The 20,357-nt window shown below is 42.4% G+C and overlaps 1 protein-coding gene across 2 annotated transcripts in view; it reads left to right on the forward strand.

The window, feature by feature from the left end:
* Nucleotides 1-20,357, forward strand: part of ECPAS (Ecm29 proteasome adaptor and scaffold) — a 78,801-nt gene that overhangs the window by 56,865 nt on the left and 1,579 nt on the right. For both annotated transcript variants that reach the window (XM_063129185.1, XM_063129186.1), the window contains 18 exons: nucleotides 26-105; nucleotides 1,656-1,761; nucleotides 2,654-2,701; nucleotides 3,508-3,629; nucleotides 4,699-4,849; nucleotides 5,568-5,633; nucleotides 8,239-8,328; nucleotides 8,798-8,864; nucleotides 9,459-9,550; nucleotides 9,651-9,717; nucleotides 10,902-11,093; nucleotides 11,795-12,003; nucleotides 13,699-13,742; nucleotides 14,338-14,530; nucleotides 15,956-16,100; nucleotides 16,859-16,964; nucleotides 18,265-18,353; nucleotides 19,579-19,650. In XM_063129185.1, the coding sequence (XP_062985255.1) occupies nucleotides 26-105; nucleotides 1,656-1,761; nucleotides 2,654-2,701; nucleotides 3,508-3,629; nucleotides 4,699-4,849; nucleotides 5,568-5,633; nucleotides 8,239-8,328; nucleotides 8,798-8,864; nucleotides 9,459-9,550; nucleotides 9,651-9,717; nucleotides 10,902-11,093; nucleotides 11,795-12,003; nucleotides 13,699-13,742; nucleotides 14,338-14,530; nucleotides 15,956-16,100; nucleotides 16,859-16,964; nucleotides 18,265-18,353; nucleotides 19,579-19,650 (1,939 nt within the window). The remainder of the gene's footprint in view (nucleotides 1-25; nucleotides 106-1,655; nucleotides 1,762-2,653; nucleotides 2,702-3,507; nucleotides 3,630-4,698; nucleotides 4,850-5,567; nucleotides 5,634-8,238; nucleotides 8,329-8,797; nucleotides 8,865-9,458; nucleotides 9,551-9,650; nucleotides 9,718-10,901; nucleotides 11,094-11,794; nucleotides 12,004-13,698; nucleotides 13,743-14,337; nucleotides 14,531-15,955; nucleotides 16,101-16,858; nucleotides 16,965-18,264; nucleotides 18,354-19,578; nucleotides 19,651-20,357) is intronic.

Raw genomic sequence — 20,357 nt, forward strand, 5'->3', positions numbered from 1 at the left:
TTACAATTGGTTTCCATTTGATTAGGTGGACAAATATATGAAAGAAATCCTTGACGATTTAATAAACAACCTCACCAGCAACATGTGGCGGATTCGAGAGTCCAGGTATGCGTTTCTGAAACCATTTGTTGTGATTTAAATAAGAATTTGGTGATTTGGAAGTTCCAGTACTGCTCTTTCATTAGTCTGGCATTGAGTTTTCAAAATATATTTATTTATTTTTGACAGTTAGGAGGGATGTTAAAAAAGAAAGAAGACTGAGAGTCTTGAGCATACATACTTGGTCCCAGCGAATCAAGAAGACTTACTTCTGAGTATGCATGTTTAGGATTGCGATGTTAGGATTCTAAAAGTACCCAAAAGACACATATGGTGCTTGGGCAACATTAAACCTTTTTACTTTGTTCCCAGAAGTTTCTTCATATTTGTCCTTCTTTTGGCTTTTCAGATGCATCTCTATGGGTTGGTCTTTCAGATTACAAATGTCAAAGTGGGCTGCACCCTTTCTGTCACAGATTTGGTGCTCTATTTAGCTGTATACAAAAATGAAGCTTAATGTCAGATGCGTGTGTGTGTGTGTGTGTGTGTGTGATCCAAAGGACCACATGAGGACTTTCAGTAGTCACATTGGGATTTCTGAGCTTCTTTCTCTACTGCAACCCGGTGCCAGAAAGACACTTGCAAAAGTTGGGTCACCGCCTGGATCAGTGCAGGGGTCAGAAGACAAAATGGCAGGATTACTTATTATATACACAGTGGGTTGCATCCAACAGGGCCATTTTGCTAGTACAAATGATGTTGTGCTTGCAAAAACCAAGTTTCAAACTGTGCACAAGGGGAGAATTCAATGAACGTTCAACTTGCAAAACTGGTTGTGTAGCAATTTCATCTGCTAACAGTACTTTGAATTTGGTCCAGATATTTGGCTCTCTGCCATATGATTTAAGATGCTGTGAAACTGGTAAAATAAATGTGCCTCTGGAATTTTTCTTGGTAATCACTGAAATCACAAGAGTCTCTGCAGGTATAACAGCCCCAATTTCTTAAGACATAACTAAAAGATCATCTGTGGGCCACATTTTGCCTTTTAACTAATGTTACGGGACAGGCTAGCAGAGACACAGACCGCATTTGGATGTCATGCTAAATACTGTAGTGTGACATGAATGAGCCTAGGTGTGCCTCAGTCTTGCACATTTCCCAACTCTTTCTCCTCTGACATTGCCATAAAGCTTTTGATTTTTTTTTTTTTTTGCTTCATCTCAGCTTGTTGTGTCATCCAAACTGGCAAACTGTAGTTAATTCCAGAAGTAGTTTGTTTGTAACAAGCCAGTTTTCAACTGTAGCATCAGCCATAAGTGAAGACCCAATTCCATAAAAACTTTCCTTAGAATTAGAAAATATGTCATAGCGTACATTTATCTTACATTTATCTTAAGGCTATTATTTTTTTTGGCAGAAAAAAAGGGAATTAATTGTATCTGAAGAGATCTGGGGGCTGAATGAGATTTTTTTCAAGCATTACTATCTGGAAATTGCTTTAGTTTCTTAAGTTTGTCAATAATCTATATATAGGTTTTGAGAAACTGACTTTTTTATTGCTTTGATTTTGTAAAATATATTATTGATGTATAATAATAAAACTCTTGCCACAGCTGTCTAGCGCTGAACGACTTGCTAAGAGGAAGACCCTTGGATGACATTATTCATAAGCTTCCTGAAATATGGGAAACTCTCTTTAGAGTGCAAGATGATATAAAGGTACTAAAAATTGCTCGTATTCTCTACAGGAAGTGAACAAATCATCCCTGACTAAGGACATTGGAGTTTCCTTCTTCAAGTGGAATCATTGGAAATTACTGGGTCTCGGAACCAATCAAGCTCAGATCCCCTGTTAGACTTTGCTTGCTCTTGAGTGATAAAACTCACATTTGCACGTAACTGTGGCAAATTGCGGGTTAATTAACCCATGATTTGCCAAGTCGTGTGACTGACAGGAGCTGCTCCTGCTTAGCATAATTAACCTCCGATTGGAGGTAGTTCCATGATGTGTAGACCTGGATGCTGTGGGTTAAATTGTGACAAAATCTTAATAGATGACATTGAAAGACGTTAGAAAGGTACACTGCATATACAGTTTCTAATTCTTTGGAGATAGTTACACAACGCTGAGGGTGTAACATGCTGGAGCTAATGTCTAACTTTTGAAACAACTTAGTAGTTCCAGTAAAGTCAGACAGTTTTCTGCTCCTTAGCAAGTTGTGTGAAGCCAGTGCGGTGTAGTGCTTAGAGTGTTGGACTGGGACTTAGGAGGTCCGGGATCTATTGCCTACTCAGCCATGAAGCTCACTAGGTGACTTTGGGCCAGTCACTGACTCTCAGCCTAACTTATTTCACAGAGTTGTTATAAGGATAAATGGGGGGGAGGGGGAGGAGGACCATGTAAGCTGCCTTGGGATCCTTGCAAGAGGAAAAAAGGCGGGATACAATTGTAATAATAAATAAAATAAAAACGGAGGTGGGGCAGAGAGGGTGCCATGTCACTGACATACATAACATTAAGGTGAAATCATTATTTCATTGTGGATTGAGACAGAAGTTACTTTCAAAGGCTTAAGCAAAAACTTAACCCTTTTCTTCTCTTCTTTTTCAGGAATCTGTACGAAAGGCAGCCGAATTAGCCCTGAAAACACTAAGCAAGGTACATTTTCATAGTCACTTCTTCAAACATCAGCAGAATTTTACCTCCGAAGATCTCCATTTGACCCAGTGTGTTCATGCTTTAAAGCAGGAATGCAGAACCTCATGCCAGGGATCCAGTTCCCCTTTCCCCCCAGCAGCCGATCATTTCATGGTTTCCTAGCTTTTGTGCACTTTTTATCTCCATTGTAAGAGATTGGAAAGCCCCTCATGTGGTTTAGTTACTGCCAGTAAGAGCTTTAAGCTAAAATACACTGGTATTTTTAAAAAAGTTACGGCCCCTTCTCCCCACCCCAACCGGGGGTATGAGGTTCCTGAATGTTTCTCCGAAATGCAATTTGGCCCTTGGGATGAAAGAGGTTCTGTACTCTTGGCTTAAAGGCTTTCTTTTCGCTTCTTTTGCATTTAAATTGTTCTATTTACAGAAATAGAGTGAAATACATAAAAACACAGGGGCTATGTCATTAACAAGTATAGGTAATTGTCCTCTCCAGCTACTTGACTAACAGCGGTAGAAAGAACTGAAAAGCCAGACGCAAATGGCTAGGAATGAACACAGAAACACCAACATAGTAAAAATAGCAGCAGTGCAAACGTGTGTCATCGTTTGTTCCAAGGGCTCTAGGTCAATGCAGCAGGTGATCAGCATGTGTTGAAAATAAAGCCAGTAGAAAGAATCTTGCTTACACTTCACAGTTGCCACTGCTATTAGGCATTGCTTCTGGAAGCTGGTCCAGTACATATATTTTCATTCAAGAACCAGTGTGCACAGGGTGTCACATTTGAGTGTCTTCTTTTTATTTTGAGGTGTGTGTGAAGATGTGCGACCCATCTAAAGGAGCTGCAGGCCAGAGAACAATAGCTGTACTGTTGCCATGCCTTCTTGATAAAGGAATGATAAATACGGTGGCTGAAGTGCGGACCCTGAGGTGTGTTCGGTATCATTGTGGCATATCTTGGAGCATATTTTACCAAAGGACTTTTTCTTTCTTATGGGCACTGTGTGTTTCTACCTGAGATGAAATAAACAATCCCACTGAATCTTGTTTTCAATAAATTATCCTCCTATCTAAGGCCAGGACCTGGGATCACATGTATATGTGGGAAGCCTGTGGGTGCTCCCAGACTGACAGCTCATCAAAAGATACTAATCAAAAGTTACTAATCAAGACAATGTTAATCAACAGATACTGTATAGCTATTTTGTCAGTTCCTTCTTAATGGCTTTTTGTGGTAAGAAAAAAGATGGAAGAAGCAGTGAGAAACCCCGGGAAGGTAATAAGTGGAAGATAGTGTTGTCTGGACTCCCTGTAAAATTGCACTGAATGAGGCAGGGTAAATGTCTTGTATGGATTCACTCTTTATCAAGTAGAGCAGGGTGGGCAGAAAGTAGATCTACAGATGTTTTGGACTTCAACTTCCAACATTCCTGACCATTGGCCATGCTGGCAGGGGCTTCTGGGAGCTGAAATCCGAAATATCTGGAGAGCTACCTTCTGCTCACCCCTGAAGTAGGGGTTCCAACATCTGCTACTGTCACCTATGGAGAGGCCCTTTCCAATCCTCTTTAAACACTGCCACAGTGAGCACCGACTGTATTGTTCCTCAAGGACAATGTCAGAAGGTGGGTGGGCCAGTGGACAGGGAATGACAGCATTGAAAAGAGAGCACTGGAAAAGGGTGTTATATAAATCTGTTAAGTAATAAAATTTCTCAGATGACTATAGAATGCCTAGGTGTTACAATCACCTGGATGTTTCTCGCCCGTGAATGGGGCTCAGCATTGCAGTTATGTTTTAGATTGCTTTCTTTTAGCTAGCAAGGGTTAATCTCTATATTAGGTTATCTCCGAAACAATGTTCCATATGCAGTGGGTAGATTACTACTAGTGAAAATATTTTATTTTCTGAACCCTCTTTAAAAAATGCAATTCAAGTGCACTGAAGGAGTCGTCCCTTATTTTCTTACTTCCTTATTTTCTGCACCATTTGTCTGCAGCATTAACACCCTGGTGAAGATCAGCAAAAGTGCTGGGGCCATGCTCAAACCACATGCGCCCAAACTCATCCCAGCTTTGTTGGAGTCACTGAGCGTGCTGGAGCCCCAGGTTCTCAATTACTTGAGCCTGCGTGCTACGGAGCAGGAAAAGGTAAGTGCAGCTGCCGAGAAGCATATTGAAGATTTATAGCTAAGCGTATACCTATCTAAGCAAATGGACATCAGTGGTTTTGTACTGATGGCTGTCGAGGAACATGAAAGAATGAGATCAGAACATCAGAAGAGCCATTCTGGATCAGACCAAGGGTCCATCTAGTCCAGCACTCTGTTCACACAGTGGCCAACCAGCCATTGGCCAGGGATGAACAAGCACGACATGGTGCAACAGCACCCTCCCACCCATGTTCCCCAGCAACTGGTGCACACAGGCTTATTGCCGCGGATACTGGAGATAGCACCCAACCATCAGGGCTAGTAGCCATGGATAGCCTTGGCCTCCAGGAATTTATCCAACCCCCTTTTAAAGCCATCCAAATTGGTGGCCATCAGATAATGATGCATAGAATCAATTATTTTTATAAGTTGGAGAGACCTGAGTAGTGCGTTGTTTTATTTTTTAAAAGCCATTTTAACTTGAAAGGATGAAGAGAAATCTCTAGGTGAACTAAACAATTATGCTTTGACTCCAATCATGAATCTTCTTGATTCCTCTCCTGCTCTTACGCTTGGGATGTTTGCTGCTCTGACTCTTTAGGCACTCTTAAAATAATCCTCCTTGTTTGCTATGTACACCTTCAGTCTTCTCTTGGTGCCTTTTTAAACACCATTTTCTAATTGCATCAATTATTGTTTTTCCTTGTGTCCTTCAGACTGCAATGGATACTGCAAGACTAAGTGCTGCTAAATCCTCCCCGATGATGGAAACCATAAATATGGTGGGTAGCTCACTTAAGAAGAAGGCTGTGTGTGTCTCATTTCTTAATGTAAAGTTGGTCAAGAGGGACTACGTATGGATTACAAATAACAATGAAAATTCTTCTCCTGATTGTGATTGACAACAGAATATGGGATTTTGTTCGTTTTTTTTTTCATTTGGGGCCCTGAAGCTGTTTTTGCCTGCAGCAGCAGACCATTCAGTCCTAGGCAGGTCCCCAGGGGGGATAAGGCTCACAAAATGATTTCCTGAGCTCTTGAATCCCTGCTAGCTTTCCTGCCGTTGAGAGACATCTAATGTTTCTGTATAGTCCTGTCATTCCTTCTGTGCAAGTCTCCCTTTGGCTGGGCAAGATGTGCAGAAAGGAGCCAGTGAAGCTGTGCTTTGCACCTCCCTGCCAGTTTAGCACAGTAAAGCTGGAAGGGCCGAGACAGCACCCTTTGATCTTCCAGAGAGCTTTGGCAATAGCCAATACCACCCTAGAGTGCATGGACCCAAGTCCCACTCAGCAAGGCCATGATGGCTCTATTCACAAATGGGCTGAAGACTAGCCTGTGCAATGCAAGTAGGAAGGAATGCACAGTTAAAAAGGAGTAGCTGAGCTATTCTCCCTTGCCTGACATAATATAGGAACGAGCTCTTATAGGAGGCTGCTGAATGTCTGTTCCATGCTTGTGACAGCTGCACTTTGAGAATGGATGCATCAGTAGCTATAAATAGCATAGAAAGCACTGGATAAAAGTGGACCACTACAGCTCCAGCAGCTGCTGCTGTCTTCCCCCCAGTAAAGTCAGTCACGGACGTATAAGCAAGGATACCCCATTCTTTTTGTGTTAACACATGTAGCTGCATGATATGAGCCCAGCCATTGGTCCACCTAGCCGAGTATTACCCACTCCAATTGGTAGCACTCTCCAATGTCTCAGGTAGAGGACTTTTGCAGACTTGCAGTTAGAGATCATTTTTTTCAGCAGATGGAGGGAACTCTGCTTGCAAAGCATATGCAATGAGTGACCCTTCCTCATCTTATAGCCCCAGGCATAAGAGAGACACCAAAGAGCAACGTACAATTTTTGAAAGCCTACAGCAGATTATTGCTCCTTTTAAAGGAACTCCAGGGGGCTGAGCTTCAGAAACACAGTTCCCGTGAAATTTATCTTTTAATGCAGTGTTTTGTTTGCACTCATTTATGTAAGGAAATCTGATCTGTTGTCATGGATCATGGAGACACGATCTAAATGCTTTTAAAAAAAATCTGTGCGTGTGTAATAGAGGGGAATAGAAAATGTTCAATGTTCATTTTAATGTTCATTGTTCTTAACTTTTGTAAACTACCCAGAGAGCATCGACTGTGGGGCAGTCTATAAATGTAATAAATAAGCAAACAAACAAGTAAGTGTCATGATAACTAAATGAAGGGGCTTTGGATCCCCCACCCACCCCGCTTGCCCAGCCTGGCAAATTTTCTTCCAAGTGTGCCTTTTTTCAAACACCAGCTTGCAGGGTTTTTTTGTTGCAATTTACTTGGCAGAGTGAACTGCATTTCTTCTGCCTGAGTCTGGTATTACAATAAACCTGCCTCTGAAATGCTGGGGAAATGTATTATAAAGCTTTCTAGTTAATATATATATGTGCATGTGTTTGCAGCCACACTCACACACTGAATTGGAGTAGTTTTTGCTTGCATTTTTTTTTTTTTTGGCCCCTTTTGAAAATAGAAAACACCTCACTCCATTCTGTTGAATGGGCATCTTTAACCAAAACTTATGTCCTCATTAGTTGCTCAGCAGACCTGTCTTCCACATTCTGCTGCAGTAATTCCAGACACCTCACCTGCTGAAGATTTCACTAATTAAACAGCTGTTATAGATCCAGAAATGAGTCTCATTCAGGCCAGGTTGTAGTAACTTTTGCATCTCTAATTCAGGTGCTGAGCTAGACTCAGCTGTGCAATTGAAGCATAAGATTTTGGCTCACTTTTTCATAAGACCTAAGGGCCAAGTTAGATGGCTGTTCACAGACCAAGGGACAGGAACCTGGGCTGCAGTCTTGCCTGCAAAGTGGCTTGGGCAAAGTGCAATCTGTAGGAGCGTGTATGTGCCTGTCTCTGCTTGACCCTCCCACCACCTACTCCTTTTCCCCTACACCCCCTTCTCCCCCGCTGCTCCCCACTCCACCCCCAGCCAGGGTTCTGGATATATGTTTGCTGAATCAAAGGGAGAAGCAGCAGCTAGGGGAGGGCAGATAATAATAATAATAACAACAACAACATCATCATCATCTATTTATTACCCGCCTCTCCCTCTGGATCGAGGTGTGGTACAACACAAATGCAAAACACCATTACAAGAGCAAACAAGGCAAGCCACGGGGAAAGGGTTAAGCCACCTCCCATCGACTCCATCTCCCCTGGAAGTCACACTCCCCCTCTCCCTATCTGGAGTTGGTCAGCTGTAATTCATGTTCACACAGCTAGGTCTGCCACTGAATGACTAGTTTCGCCATAAGCCTTCAAGCAGTGCACTAGCAAATAGCTTGTGAACAACACTTTTCTTTTGATACCATCCGATTGGTGTTTTGATCTTTCACCTTCTTTCTTTCTGCAGTGCTTGCAGTATCTGGATGTGTCTGTCCTGGGTGAGCTGATTCCTAGGCTGTGTGAGCTGACCAGGAGTGGAATAGGCATTGGCACTAAGGTATGCTTGATCTTCCAGTTGAGGTTTTTTTTTTTTGCCAGAAGCAGGGGATGACAAGCACAGCCTGAATTGCCAACAAAATATGTACTATGTCCTTGTATAGGCTTGATTGTGTGATCGTGAAAGTGAGTGTGATTTATGAAGTGGGCCCAGAGGTGGGGCAATGACGGTGGGCGTGAGGCAGTCTCATGGGTAGGGGAAGTGCACATTGGGGGTGAAATGGGTGCAGTCCAGTTCCTCTGCCTTGTGTAGGGCAGTTACGGAATCTGCAAGTACTACTATAATACCTAGTGGCATGGCAACGATGATTTGCAGACCCCATACTGTCAGAATGCTGAGTGACTGTCGGCCTGATCCTTTGCATACTTAGTGGGGCTTATTTCCAAGAAAATGTGCAGAGCCTTGCAGCCTGAATCTCATCTAGCAGAATAAGTTAATCACCAGATTTTTTTTCTTTCAATCTTTTTAGGGCGGTTGTGCTAGTGTAATTGTGTCACTAACCACTCAATGCCCCCAAGACTTGACACCCTATTCAGGTAGGCTTTTTGCTTTCATGTTTTGCTTGATTTTGTGTTCCATGACTTGTAGTGAGAAGAATATTTCATTGCTGTTTACTTGCTATTTATCTGTGCTCTATAATCTGGTTCTGCTGCCTAACTATGAAAGGGAGGGCAGTTTAGGTGTGCGTGTATAGGGCAGCCTATGGCTATCAGGAGAGTAATTAAATGCAAGTCTGCCTTTGCCTCTGTTTCAGCTTATGTTAGGACTGTGTAGGTGGAGTCAAAATTCCTAGCCCTTTAGTAAGTGCTCAGTGGTTATTATAGCCCCTTATTAAGAATTAGTTGCAAACTCATGTAGAAAATGTGACTGGAGAAAGTGATACATTTAGTGAGCTGTTTCTGATCGTTTGTTTTTACTGAAGCCTTTTAAATAGAAACCAATGAGAAGATCAGAGTTAGGGCTGGCCTAAAGAGTTAGAGTAGAAGTGGAAAGAGATGTAATTTTAACAGGAAAGGGGCAAGCACACAGAGAGCGCTAGCGTATGTGAGGTTCTGGAACTCCGTTTGCCACTTCCCCAAATAAAGAATCAAAATCTACCAATGTAAAAGCCTATGTTCATCTTCACACAGGCAAACTCATGAGTGCTCTGCTCAGCGGCCTCACTGATCGCAACAGTGTGGTGCAAAAAACGTTTGCCTTTGCCATGGGACACCTAGTTCGGGTGAGTGGAGCTTTGGTCCTCCTTTAGTTTTGCATTTGTTACGTCTGGTTTTGTGTGTTCAGGTGTTCTGAAGTATTTGAATCTTCCTTTCTTTTTTAAGACTTCACGGGACAGCAGCACTGATAAATTGCTGCAGAAGCTGAACAATTGGTACATGGAGAAGGAAGGTATGTGGTGTGTGTGTGTGTGTGTGTGTGTGTGTCTGTAGTGAATAATGAACAGCAAGAGACGGGAAAAGTTAGTGAACGGTTGTCATTTTATCTTGCAGTGTTCTGTGAATATAATAGATTGTATTAAATATTAAAAAATAGTAGCTGCATCCCATGTGGTTGTTATATGACAGGAGTGTATCATTGGTATTACGTTCAGCCTATGACTCAAAATCATCTTAAAATGTGACATGGAAGGCTTGAGATGGGCCTGCATCTGACAGAGCGATAGGTTTGCCAAGCAGCTCGTCGATGCTGGTGTCTATCTTAGAGTGCCTTCATTCCTCCCATGAAATCGTTTTCGGGAACAAAAGTTGGCTATGTGAAAACTATGCATCTTTAGTCAGACGTGTCCCTATTTGAGAGCCTAATGCTCCTTTTTGTGTGAATTGGTATAGTCTACTTTATAAAAAAAGCCCTTTTGAAGAACCAGTTTGTTGCCATGGATCGGGAGTTGGATTTGGATGTTAAGAGATCAGGTTCAAAAATCTCCTAGCTTAGCCATAAGCTCACTGCCTGACCTAACATCAGCTCCCTGTGTGATAACTGGTAATAATATTGACTTACCTTGCAAAGTCCAAACAAAAATGAGATTTTCAGTCAATTGGTACATGGGAAAAATGCTATAGGTATGAGTAATAGTAATCATTGCTGGTACATCTGCTCTGGTGTTTAGCCCACTCTGGTGTTTAGCATCTCAAAAGCAAGGAGAAGAAATACATATTTAAGCTGTAGGAATCCTTAACTATTGGAATGAACGCAATGTGGTGTGTATTTTCCTTCCTTTGTAGACTTCAAACCAGCTTTCCCCAACTCAGGCCCTACATATGCACTAGACTAAAAACTGCATCACCCCAGTCAGCATGGCCATTGGTCCTGTTGGCTTGGATGACAAAAATTGCAGCCCAACACATCTGGATGGCACCAGGTTGGGGAAGGCTGATTTAAATTCAATATTTAATGCCTTCTAAATGAGTTCTGCAGGGCCTTTACAGACTAATATTCTGTGCTATACTAGGGGACAGGTTTTATAGCTCAGTGACATGAGGTCTCCAGCCCTGTGACTTCCATGACACTGAGCCTAACTTGGAAACAGAAAAGTGCTCCAAGCAGCCATGTGTACCTTTGTTCTTTTACTTCAGAGCAAGTCTATAAGATGGCCTGTGCATTAACTATCCATGCTATTGGGCGCTATAGCCCAGATGTCCTGAAGAATCAAGCCAGACATGTCTTGCCTCTGGCCTTCCTGGGCATGCATGAGGTCCCCGAGGAAGAAAAAGGAGAGAAGGAGGATGGCAACCTGTGGACTGAAGTATGGCAGGAAAATGTGCCTGGTGAGTTGATCTCATGAATGCATAATTTATTACATTTGCCGTCTTTGATGTATTTTTATGAAGTGCTTTACTGCTTTTAAGTTATATATTGTTTTAACTTGGTTCATAGTTTAATTTGTTTTTAGCTGTGTATATTTATTGTTTTGTACTGTATGCTTTTATCTGTATGCTGCTCTGAGATCTTAATGATATAGGGCGGGATACAAATGTTTTAAATAAATAAATAAATGGTAAGGCAGGGTGCAAATCCTAAAATAAATGAAATAAAATAGGGAATTGGGTAGTCTCAGTCCACAGTATTGGCCTTGGAGAATTCAAACCGAAAACAACATTCATTTTATTATCCCCTGCCCCAATATTTTTACATATATGTGCATTCTTCCTATCAACATGTTTTTGGGAGAGTAGTACCTTTTGTGTGTGTTTTGAGAACAATAGTTGTTTTTCCTTGCTCTTTCCTAGTGAATTCTGAAATGGCACCCTTGTCGTCGCTGCCACCACCTCTTCCTCCTCCTCCTTCTTCTCCTTCTCCTTCTTTATTACATTTATATACCGCCCCATAGCTGAAGCTCTCTGGGCAGTTTACTTTGCTTCAACAAAGGACAAGAGCAGTTCTCCCCAGACTTTTTTTTTAAAAAAAGTTAAATTAGTTTTGTAGCTCTTTTACTCATCCACGAAACTCTGTCTGTTTGGAAACTTAGGCACCTATGGTGGCATAAGGCTCTATATGGAGGAATTGATAGCAATCACCCAGAAAGCTTTGCAGTCGCAGGCTTGGAAGATGAAAGCTCAGGGAGCGGCCGCCATGGCATCTATAGCAAAGCAAACTGGCTCCTTGGTTCCTCCACACTTGGGCATGGTGCTCACTGCTCTGTTGCAAGGTCTGTCTGGAAGAACGTGGACAGGGAAGGTAAGAGTACAGTTACTTTGTAAGGTGGTTAATCCTGCAGCCCAGAAATAGGATTTAAAAGTACCATAAACGTTTGCATTTCATTCTTTCTTCTGTGTAAATACCTCTACTTTGGATATTGCAGTCCAAACCAGAAGAGGTTGTGTGTTTGATTTTAAAATAAAATACCATGGGGCTTTCAGTAAAAAAGAAAAAAAAACTATTAAAACTGAGGGGCTAAAGAGATTATTCATATTTTATGGAAACCAACACGAAAAGAAGAGCACATATAAAAGCATTCTGCACATATTTCTTAATTAGAAATAATTCAGTGGATGAATCTTGCTTTGGTAAATCTCCTCTCCTTCCCACCCCCATTGATGACACTGAAGTTCATAGTAAGGATGCTGGTGTAGTGTATATAAATGTGCACATCTGGCTGGTGTGTATATAGGCGTGCACATCTGGTTGGTGTAGCGGATAGAAATGTGCACATCTGGCTGGTGTGTATATAGATGCGCACATCTGGTTGGTGTAGTATATATAAATGTGCACGTCTGGCTGGCTAACATAAATAGTATGAATGCTAGTGTGTGTCTGTGTGTGCATTGTACTTTGTAGCTCAGGATAGAGAAATCAGTCTATTTCTGGTCCATGTCACTTTTGTATCTGTTGCCCATAAACCTGTTCTGCCCTGTTTTTGCATTAGTCTGCTATTTTTTTAAAAAAAAAATCTGCGCGAAACATTGCATTTAAATACATATCTCTAAATATATTCTCAAAATATGCATATCTAAGGGTGTCCCAGGGGCCATAGGATTTATTGGATCAACGCTTCCACCTTCAGAAGGGGAAATATTTTTTTCTCAAAATATGCATATCTAAGGGTGACCTAGGGTTCCTCCTTCTGGCCACTGCAGAAAGTTTCCCATCACACCTCCCTGACATCAGGAGAGGAAGAAAGAGTCAGATCAGGGGTGCAGGATGGGAGGCTTTGGATCTAGGCCCCCCAACACAGGGAGAAATTTATGCCAGCCCAAATTTAGGTCGAATAATTTTTCTCCCATTGCTTGCAATGGGAGGGAAACAGGTCAGAAAAAAGAAGGAAGGGAGAAGATCGCAGCTCCTCCTCCCTGCTGGCATGAGCCTGGCAAGGCCTAGGATACATTTGAGGTTCTGACATTGGAGCTTACCAAATCTAAATGTAGGATTGTCCTGTAAATGTATTTTGCTATGTTTTTGAACTGTAAGACCTGTATCTGTATATTCAGGAAGTATGAAAGTTAGTGGATACCTAATTTCTGGTCTGCACATTAGTGTGGGAGAGCAGATTAGGTCAGTTCATTTTGGAATTTACCAAGATCCAAGTTCCTCAAGCTTCCCTTCTTGCAGTTAGTGTTTTTCAGAGAATGGTCCCTGAGCCCTGCAGTTGTTCATAGAATCATATGCTATAGTCTGTAAAGAACCATTGGCAAATAAGACAAGGCTAAAGACAGATAATGGGCTTTTTTTGTTTGTTTTACTTTTTTTTAAAAAATCAGACAATGTGCCTGGAATTAAAATGTGCTGGAAAACATGTTTGTGTTATATGGATATTGGATTTGAAAGATTCTGCAGTTTCTGCCAGATCTAGATTAGTTAAAAATCTGATAGTTCGTTCAAACTGTAGTAATTTCATGCTAAAACTCTTCTCTTGTCTTGTTTTGTGATGCTTAGGAGGAACTATTGAAAGCTATTGCCAGTGTCATCTCTTCGTGCAGGTAAAAAACAAACAAACTCATCATCTTCTGGGTCTGAAACTTTTTAGTTCTGCAAACAGTACAGTTCCCATATTGGGTTGGGTTAAATTTCCTTTTGTATCCCATTATCTGGGTACCACCACGATCTCTGCTCAGCTTAGAAACCATTGCAAGAACTCTTTTTATTGTGAAAATGAATCAGGAGATTTTTGGTTTCTGATGGCAGGAAGAAGGCAGTACAGCAGTTGTTACATAAAAGGAGTGGATGAGTTCGATCAGCCTTCCTCAACTTGGTGCCCTCCCAGGGGTTTTGCACTACAACTTCAGGGATTCCTGACCATTGGCCATGCTGACTTGGGCTGATGGAAGTTGAAGTCCAAAGCATCTGAAGGGCATCAGGTTGGGGAAGGCTGAGTTAGATGTAGTAATTGGAGAAGAGAGTGAGAGAGAGAGAGAGAGAGAATGTGGAGAAATGTAAGCATATGGGGAAGGAAGGAATCTAGGAGATGTGGATAATGCTCCTATACGCTACTCTGGAAGAAAATCCTTCTTGACAAGACGAGCCGGTGGGCATACAGTAACCCAGTTTTCCCCTCCCTGTCCTTGGTGTTTTCAGCAAGGAGCTATACAAGTCAGTGCCTGACCAGCCAAGTGTCGATGACATCCTGCAGGCCATGCTTAAGGAGTGTCGCAAAGAGAACCTCAGGTACAAGATTGTGGCACTGCGGTGCACGGCTGATGTGCTGAAGACCACACAGGAAAATCGGTTCCAGGAATTGACGGACATCATCTTTCCAATAATAAAGAAGGTGAACGTTCGCTCCTTTTCCCTTTGGAATACACCACTAATAATGAACAGTAATATTTATGTATTTAGTATGTATGTAGCTATATAGAATATTCAGAATGATTCAGATACGTTCTCAGTAACCTTGTCGCAGCTCAGTATTATTATCCACATCTTGCAGGTGGGGTGGGTGGGTGGGTGATGAAGTTGAGAGGTAAGTGGCTTGTCTGATAAGGCCACCCATTGAATTCATTGTACAAGCACAATTTTTACTGGTGACTTCCTGGTTTGCTTCTTGCTCTCTTTGCTACAGTGCACTAGCTTTCACTTGCTCAGGCCAAAAAGAGAACCAGTAACCCCTAATCTGTGAAGATTTTATTTAAGTCCTTTGTCGAGAACTAATTTGAGGCATAGGGCTGTCTTTTATCTCATCTCCTTGGGTGTCCTGCACACAGATCAAACTGTAGCACACTCAGATCATGCAGGGCCATAGCCTTGCAGCCTCTCCAGTCTGTTTGCTTGCCTCATACTGGACATGCTTCCAGCCACAGAGCTCACTGTTCATTATTCTACGAACTCCTCCCTTATATCTGTATGCTTTAGGGAAAGGAGCAGGTGACTGTTGGTGCTCCCTTGAGTACTAGAGCTATTTGCAATGTCCTTTATGGCTCTGGGAAACCAAGTGTACTCATGCTCACTCCCCCTCTCTATACCACCACCACCACCACCCCACACACAGAGACACACACAGTCTTGAATCACTGTATATATTTTAGTTCCTCAAACCTTTAGAAATATTTTCCAAAAACGAAAGCTGTAGCTCTATATGGAAATTGCTCTGAATCTCTGAGATTGTGTCTAGACTCTAGGTAAACAGTTTGCCCCCATTTCAAACCCCCACACTGAACTTTGGAGTTACAGTAACAGAAACATAACTCACTGTATTATGCACACACACTCCATATGAAATTCATATACAAGAGACCAAATTATGGAATCATTCTCAGTTGTCCAGGGGACAATCTCTGCATCTGGGATAGCAACCACTGGTCAGAACAAAAGGTTTCCTGCCTCCTAGACCTCCCTGTCTTTTGAGGTAGACATTTGATCTTGGTAGAGCTGCATGGAGTTCTGTGTTCCTGTGCCTCTAACCTGCCTTTTTGCCAAAGTGATACTAAGTTTGCTGAGTTTTATTGTCTTACGTTTTATGCTGCTGCTTGTTGAATTTAGTTGTGGTTTTGTTTTGTTTTTTTAGAATCAGGATAGGTTTAGATTTTATTGAACATTACTTTGAGCACATTGTTATTAATAATAACAACAACAGTATGAGCAATTTAATATATGAGTTGGAATGTTTGAGCTGTTGTGGAAAGAGAACCGCAAAGGCTAACCCACGTTTTTCTTTCTCCCTTCTCTTCCAACTTCACACCATCTGGTACCACCCCAGAATTGTCCTGATAACATGGGAGTGAACTCGCCACAGAATGAAGACGAGGATGAGAATGAAAATGAGAAGGAACTCCAGATGGAATCTCTCCTCTGTGCCTTTGAGAGTTTGGGCAAAGCATGGCCTAAAAACCTAGAAACACAACGTAGGTTTAATCTAGTGGCATTTTATCTTTAGATACTTTTACTCCTAGCTTCCATATAGTTAGAGCCTCATCTGCATCGTAGAGCCCTATTTGCATAGGGCTATTGTGGGAGGATGGTTATTCCAATTACACCTGTACAGATGAGAAGTGTTTAATGATGTAGGTGGCGGTGCATGTTTTGGGGGTAAAACTTAGGAGCATGTTCCTTTTGTGGGATGGGGACAGAAAGAGAGCAAGGAACGCCTGAGTGTATCAGGTGAGAGGCGAGATCCTGTCCTTGGCTGGTGTGTTCTCATCTCTTTCCCTACTACTCACCATTTTCTTCCAAGCAGTGCTTAATTGAGTGGTTGCCAGGCTGAAGCCCACCTAGAAACGATGTCTTCTGACTTGGGAGCCCTTCCTCTAGTGAGCGGTTGCTTGGCAGAGATGAGAGACTAATGCAGCCTTCCCCAAATTTGTCCCCTCCAGATGTTTTGCATTTCAACTCCTATCAGTCCCAGTCAGTGTGACCAGTTGTGGCTCAAAACTTGTAGAGGGCACCAACTTTGGGAAAGGCTGTGAGAGGAGGGGATAGCAGCCAGGTCTCACATGCAGAAGTACAAATGGGAGAAGGACAGGTGCAATGATCAGTGTTTTGGGTGCCCAGTGTTCCTGGATTGTTGAACCCCTGTTGATCATGTATCAGGAATCAGAAGAAGAGGGGACTGTTGATGTCTGTCTTATCTTCATTTTGGCTCTCTTGAAAATTTGTTTTTCAGGCTGCTATCAACAAGAACTGTGCAAGCTAATGTGCGATCGGCTGAAGCTCAGTACCTGGAAAGTGCAGCTTGGAGTGCTCCAAGCTATGAAGGCTTATTTTCAAGGGTAATTTTTACTGCCAGTGCCATTGCTGCTGCTTTAGTGCCTTTCTCCTGTGACCCACAACTGCATGGACTTTGCCTTTGTGAGGGCAGTGACTGCCCATGAGGGCAGGTGGCCAAGCAGTAACTTACCAGCCTACCTTTGTAAATACTCAGTAGGCCTGTCATGTGTAATGCCTTGCCCAGTTGTGAAAAGAGTTTGAGCTTCTACCTCTCATTAGGAATTTGGAAAGGAGGGGATTGGTAAGATAAACTAGACAGTTGGACTAGTTAAGTGGAAAATAAATGATCAACTCTGGCTAGATCCCTTTGGCTAGCCACAGGGCCCAAGGGTGATCTTAATTTAATTACTTTTAAGCTGGGCATAACTGTGCCTTTTTCCTTTTGTGAACCTTGACCTCTGAGCGTTCTGACCTGTTAGTTCATTTGATTTTCTTTGTGACTGTGAATTTTCAGTTATGCAACTAAATAAAACCACATTGCGGTATAGTATAGATAAACAGCTTCCCAAATGATTGCATGAACATCATGGTGTTCCGTAAAATGGCCATCCACAAGTGGTGCTTATATATCTGCCGTCAAAGCCACTCCAGTAGTGCACCTGACCTCCTAGTCCTTATGTGCTACTGGCTTGAGCCCAAACTGACCCTACCCCCCATCTATTTGCAGTGCTAGGACTAATGTAAGCTGTGCAGCTTTTCAGGGGTGTTAAAAGAGAAAAGGGTTCCTGTCTCATCCAGAGACGCTTCCTATGTGTCCTACCATTTTGTACTGAAGCTCTAAATGGGAGCATGGGCAGCTTCCATTCCAATATTATCTGTTGGAAGCTCAGACAACCTTTTTGCCTTCAAAGGCCGCACGTGGTGATGGGTGGTGGGTCGGGGGTGACATGCATCACATATACACAGGCAGACACACTCACACTCACCTATTTCAGTGTTTGGGGATCGGAAGGTTTACATCTCCTCTCTCTTTACCTCCCCTCCAGTCGATTGGTGCTTGTAACAACTTGGGCAGGGGGAGACATGCAATGATGATGGGAAGGGTGGCACGCAGGGATGGGTCTCCTTGCACCCTTCCTATCTCATTTGTGCTCTGCACAGCCTGCCAAACAGCTGGATGACGGGCTTCAATTTGGCAGTGGCATCTTGGGCGCGCACACCAGCCGCATAGGAGGAGGCCTCTAAGGGCCATAGAAGCCTCCTAATGGCTGTGGGTCACCTGTGTGTGACCTAAGAGAATCCGCATGTAGCACTTTGGTCCATTGGACAGGAGCGTAATGCTGCTGTTCTTCCATTTGGCAGGTTGCGCTTGCTTGAAGCAGAACACTCAGACCCTGAGGTTTTGACGAGAATACTGTTGGAAACTTGTTCTGCTATCACCCATTCTCTAGGTAAGTATCTTTTCAATGGTGTGTTCTCTTAGACCACCCATTTTTTAAGCTTAAATGACAAGAGGAAGGGAATGGAGCATCCTGTGCTTTTGAAGTTTACCAGATCCATCTCCCCAAATGATTTTTAAAATCTTTGGAATAAGACTTTTATAGAAAGACTAGAGGTGCAAAATGTCTGGAAATAATGAAACCATGGGGGGAAATGTTCTTTTAATCCTCTCTGTAAGGTTCTCAGCATAGTTACTTCTTCCATTTCTTATTAAAATTATTGATCAAACGTATCTATTTTAGATAAACATTTTGGGATGCTCCAAGTCATGCTCACTTTCACTTTCAGTCTTGACGGTCTGGAATTTTGTTCTACAGAGTCATGTGTTTCTGGACTTATCTTCCTCTGCCTCCAGTTCTTCTCAGCAAACTTAGTATCACTTTGGCAAAAAGGCAGGTTAGAGGCACAGGAACACAGAACTCCATGCAGCTCTACCAAGATCAAATGTCTACCTCAAAAGACAGGGAGGTCTAGGAGGCAGGAAACCTTTTGTTCTGACCAGTGGTTGCTATCCCAGATTTTGCTCAGCCTACCCCTGTTCTTAAATGAATGGGTATGTTTGTGCACATTCAGCCTATGGGTAGAGAGTGCCCATCCCAGCTCCTGCAAAGCCTAGGAACTATTCTATTTTGTGAACCGCCTAGAGAGCTCCGGCTATTGGGCGGTATAGAAATGTAATAAATAAATAAATAAATAAATAAATATTCTGCACATTATACAGAATAAGGTGCAAGGCTGAAGGTGCACTTCACTGCAGCTATGGGGAGAGGAAAAGACTCATTTTTGAGGAGTCCGTGTTAAACCTCTTAAACTCAGGGAGTAGAGGGGCATGTATGCCGGTTTCCCTTCAGCATGATATGACTATCTTCAGCTTGATTTATGTATGAACTGGACTTTAAAAATTGCATAAATAAATGTGAGACTCTTTATTTATGTTCTGGTTACTGGATCTTCCAAACACAAGTTCATCTCTGGCTGTTGTTGTTGTTTTATTACCATTGTCCTCGTATCTTTGCCAGAATTGGGGCTAAGAGAAAGTAAATGCTGAGATTGCTCAGATTCTGTGAGTGGCTTAAAAGTCCTATGTAGCCTTCGTGTTAGCACCCCAAGCATAAAGCTACATTTTTGTTCAAATAATTTCTCTTCACCTTTAAATATAACTTCCCCCCCCCTTAGAGAATAGAAGCTACACCTCCGTCAGAACTGAAGCCTTGTCAGTGATAGAAGTGCTGCTCAGAAACCTTGAAGGTAAACTTCGTGTTTTTTGTAATTTTGATCAAATTACCCCCCAAAAGTTGAAGAATGCTGCTGAGTTTGGCTCTAGGCTGATTCTTAGGAATAGTGGTTATGGATTTATGGGGGAGGAATTGTCCTTTTCAGTCCGAAGGACTGTTTGGGCCGGGCTGGTTTCTATTCTGTATGGAGATGCCCAATTTCTGTGCAGAAGCTAAATAGAATTCACAGCAGTTGTTTATTTGGTGTGAACATACCTGCTTTTGTGCGGTTTAGGATACCAATTTTTCAGATGTTTGAAAACATTTTTTTTTATAAGCATGGAATGTCCTTAATTGAGGAGAGGCCAAGTGATATGTAGCAAGTGTTTGGGCAAGAAGAAAACAACACAGAAGACTTTGGAAAAGGGACTTAAGGCACATAAGTTCTTCTGTCTGAAATTCTGTATTCTTTCCTAGGCATTGATTGCCCTGTGTGGTTTCCAAAATAACTTTGGAGATCCTAGAATCATAGAATCATAGAATAGCAGAGTTGGAAGGGGCCTACGAGGCCATTGAGTCCAACCCCCTGCTCAATGCAGGAACCCACCCTAAAGCACCCCTGACAGATGGTTGTCCAGCTGCCTCTTGAAGGCCTCTAGTGTGGAAGAGCCCACCACCTCCCTAGGTAACTGGTTCCATTGCCGCACTGCTCTAACAGTCAGGAAGTTTTTCCTGATGTCC

This window comes from Elgaria multicarinata, chromosome 6 (assembly GCF_023053635.1).
Source record: "Elgaria multicarinata webbii isolate HBS135686 ecotype San Diego chromosome 6, rElgMul1.1.pri, whole genome shotgun sequence".
Classification (NCBI taxonomy): Eukaryota; Metazoa; Chordata; class Lepidosauria; order Squamata; family Anguidae; genus Elgaria; species Elgaria multicarinata.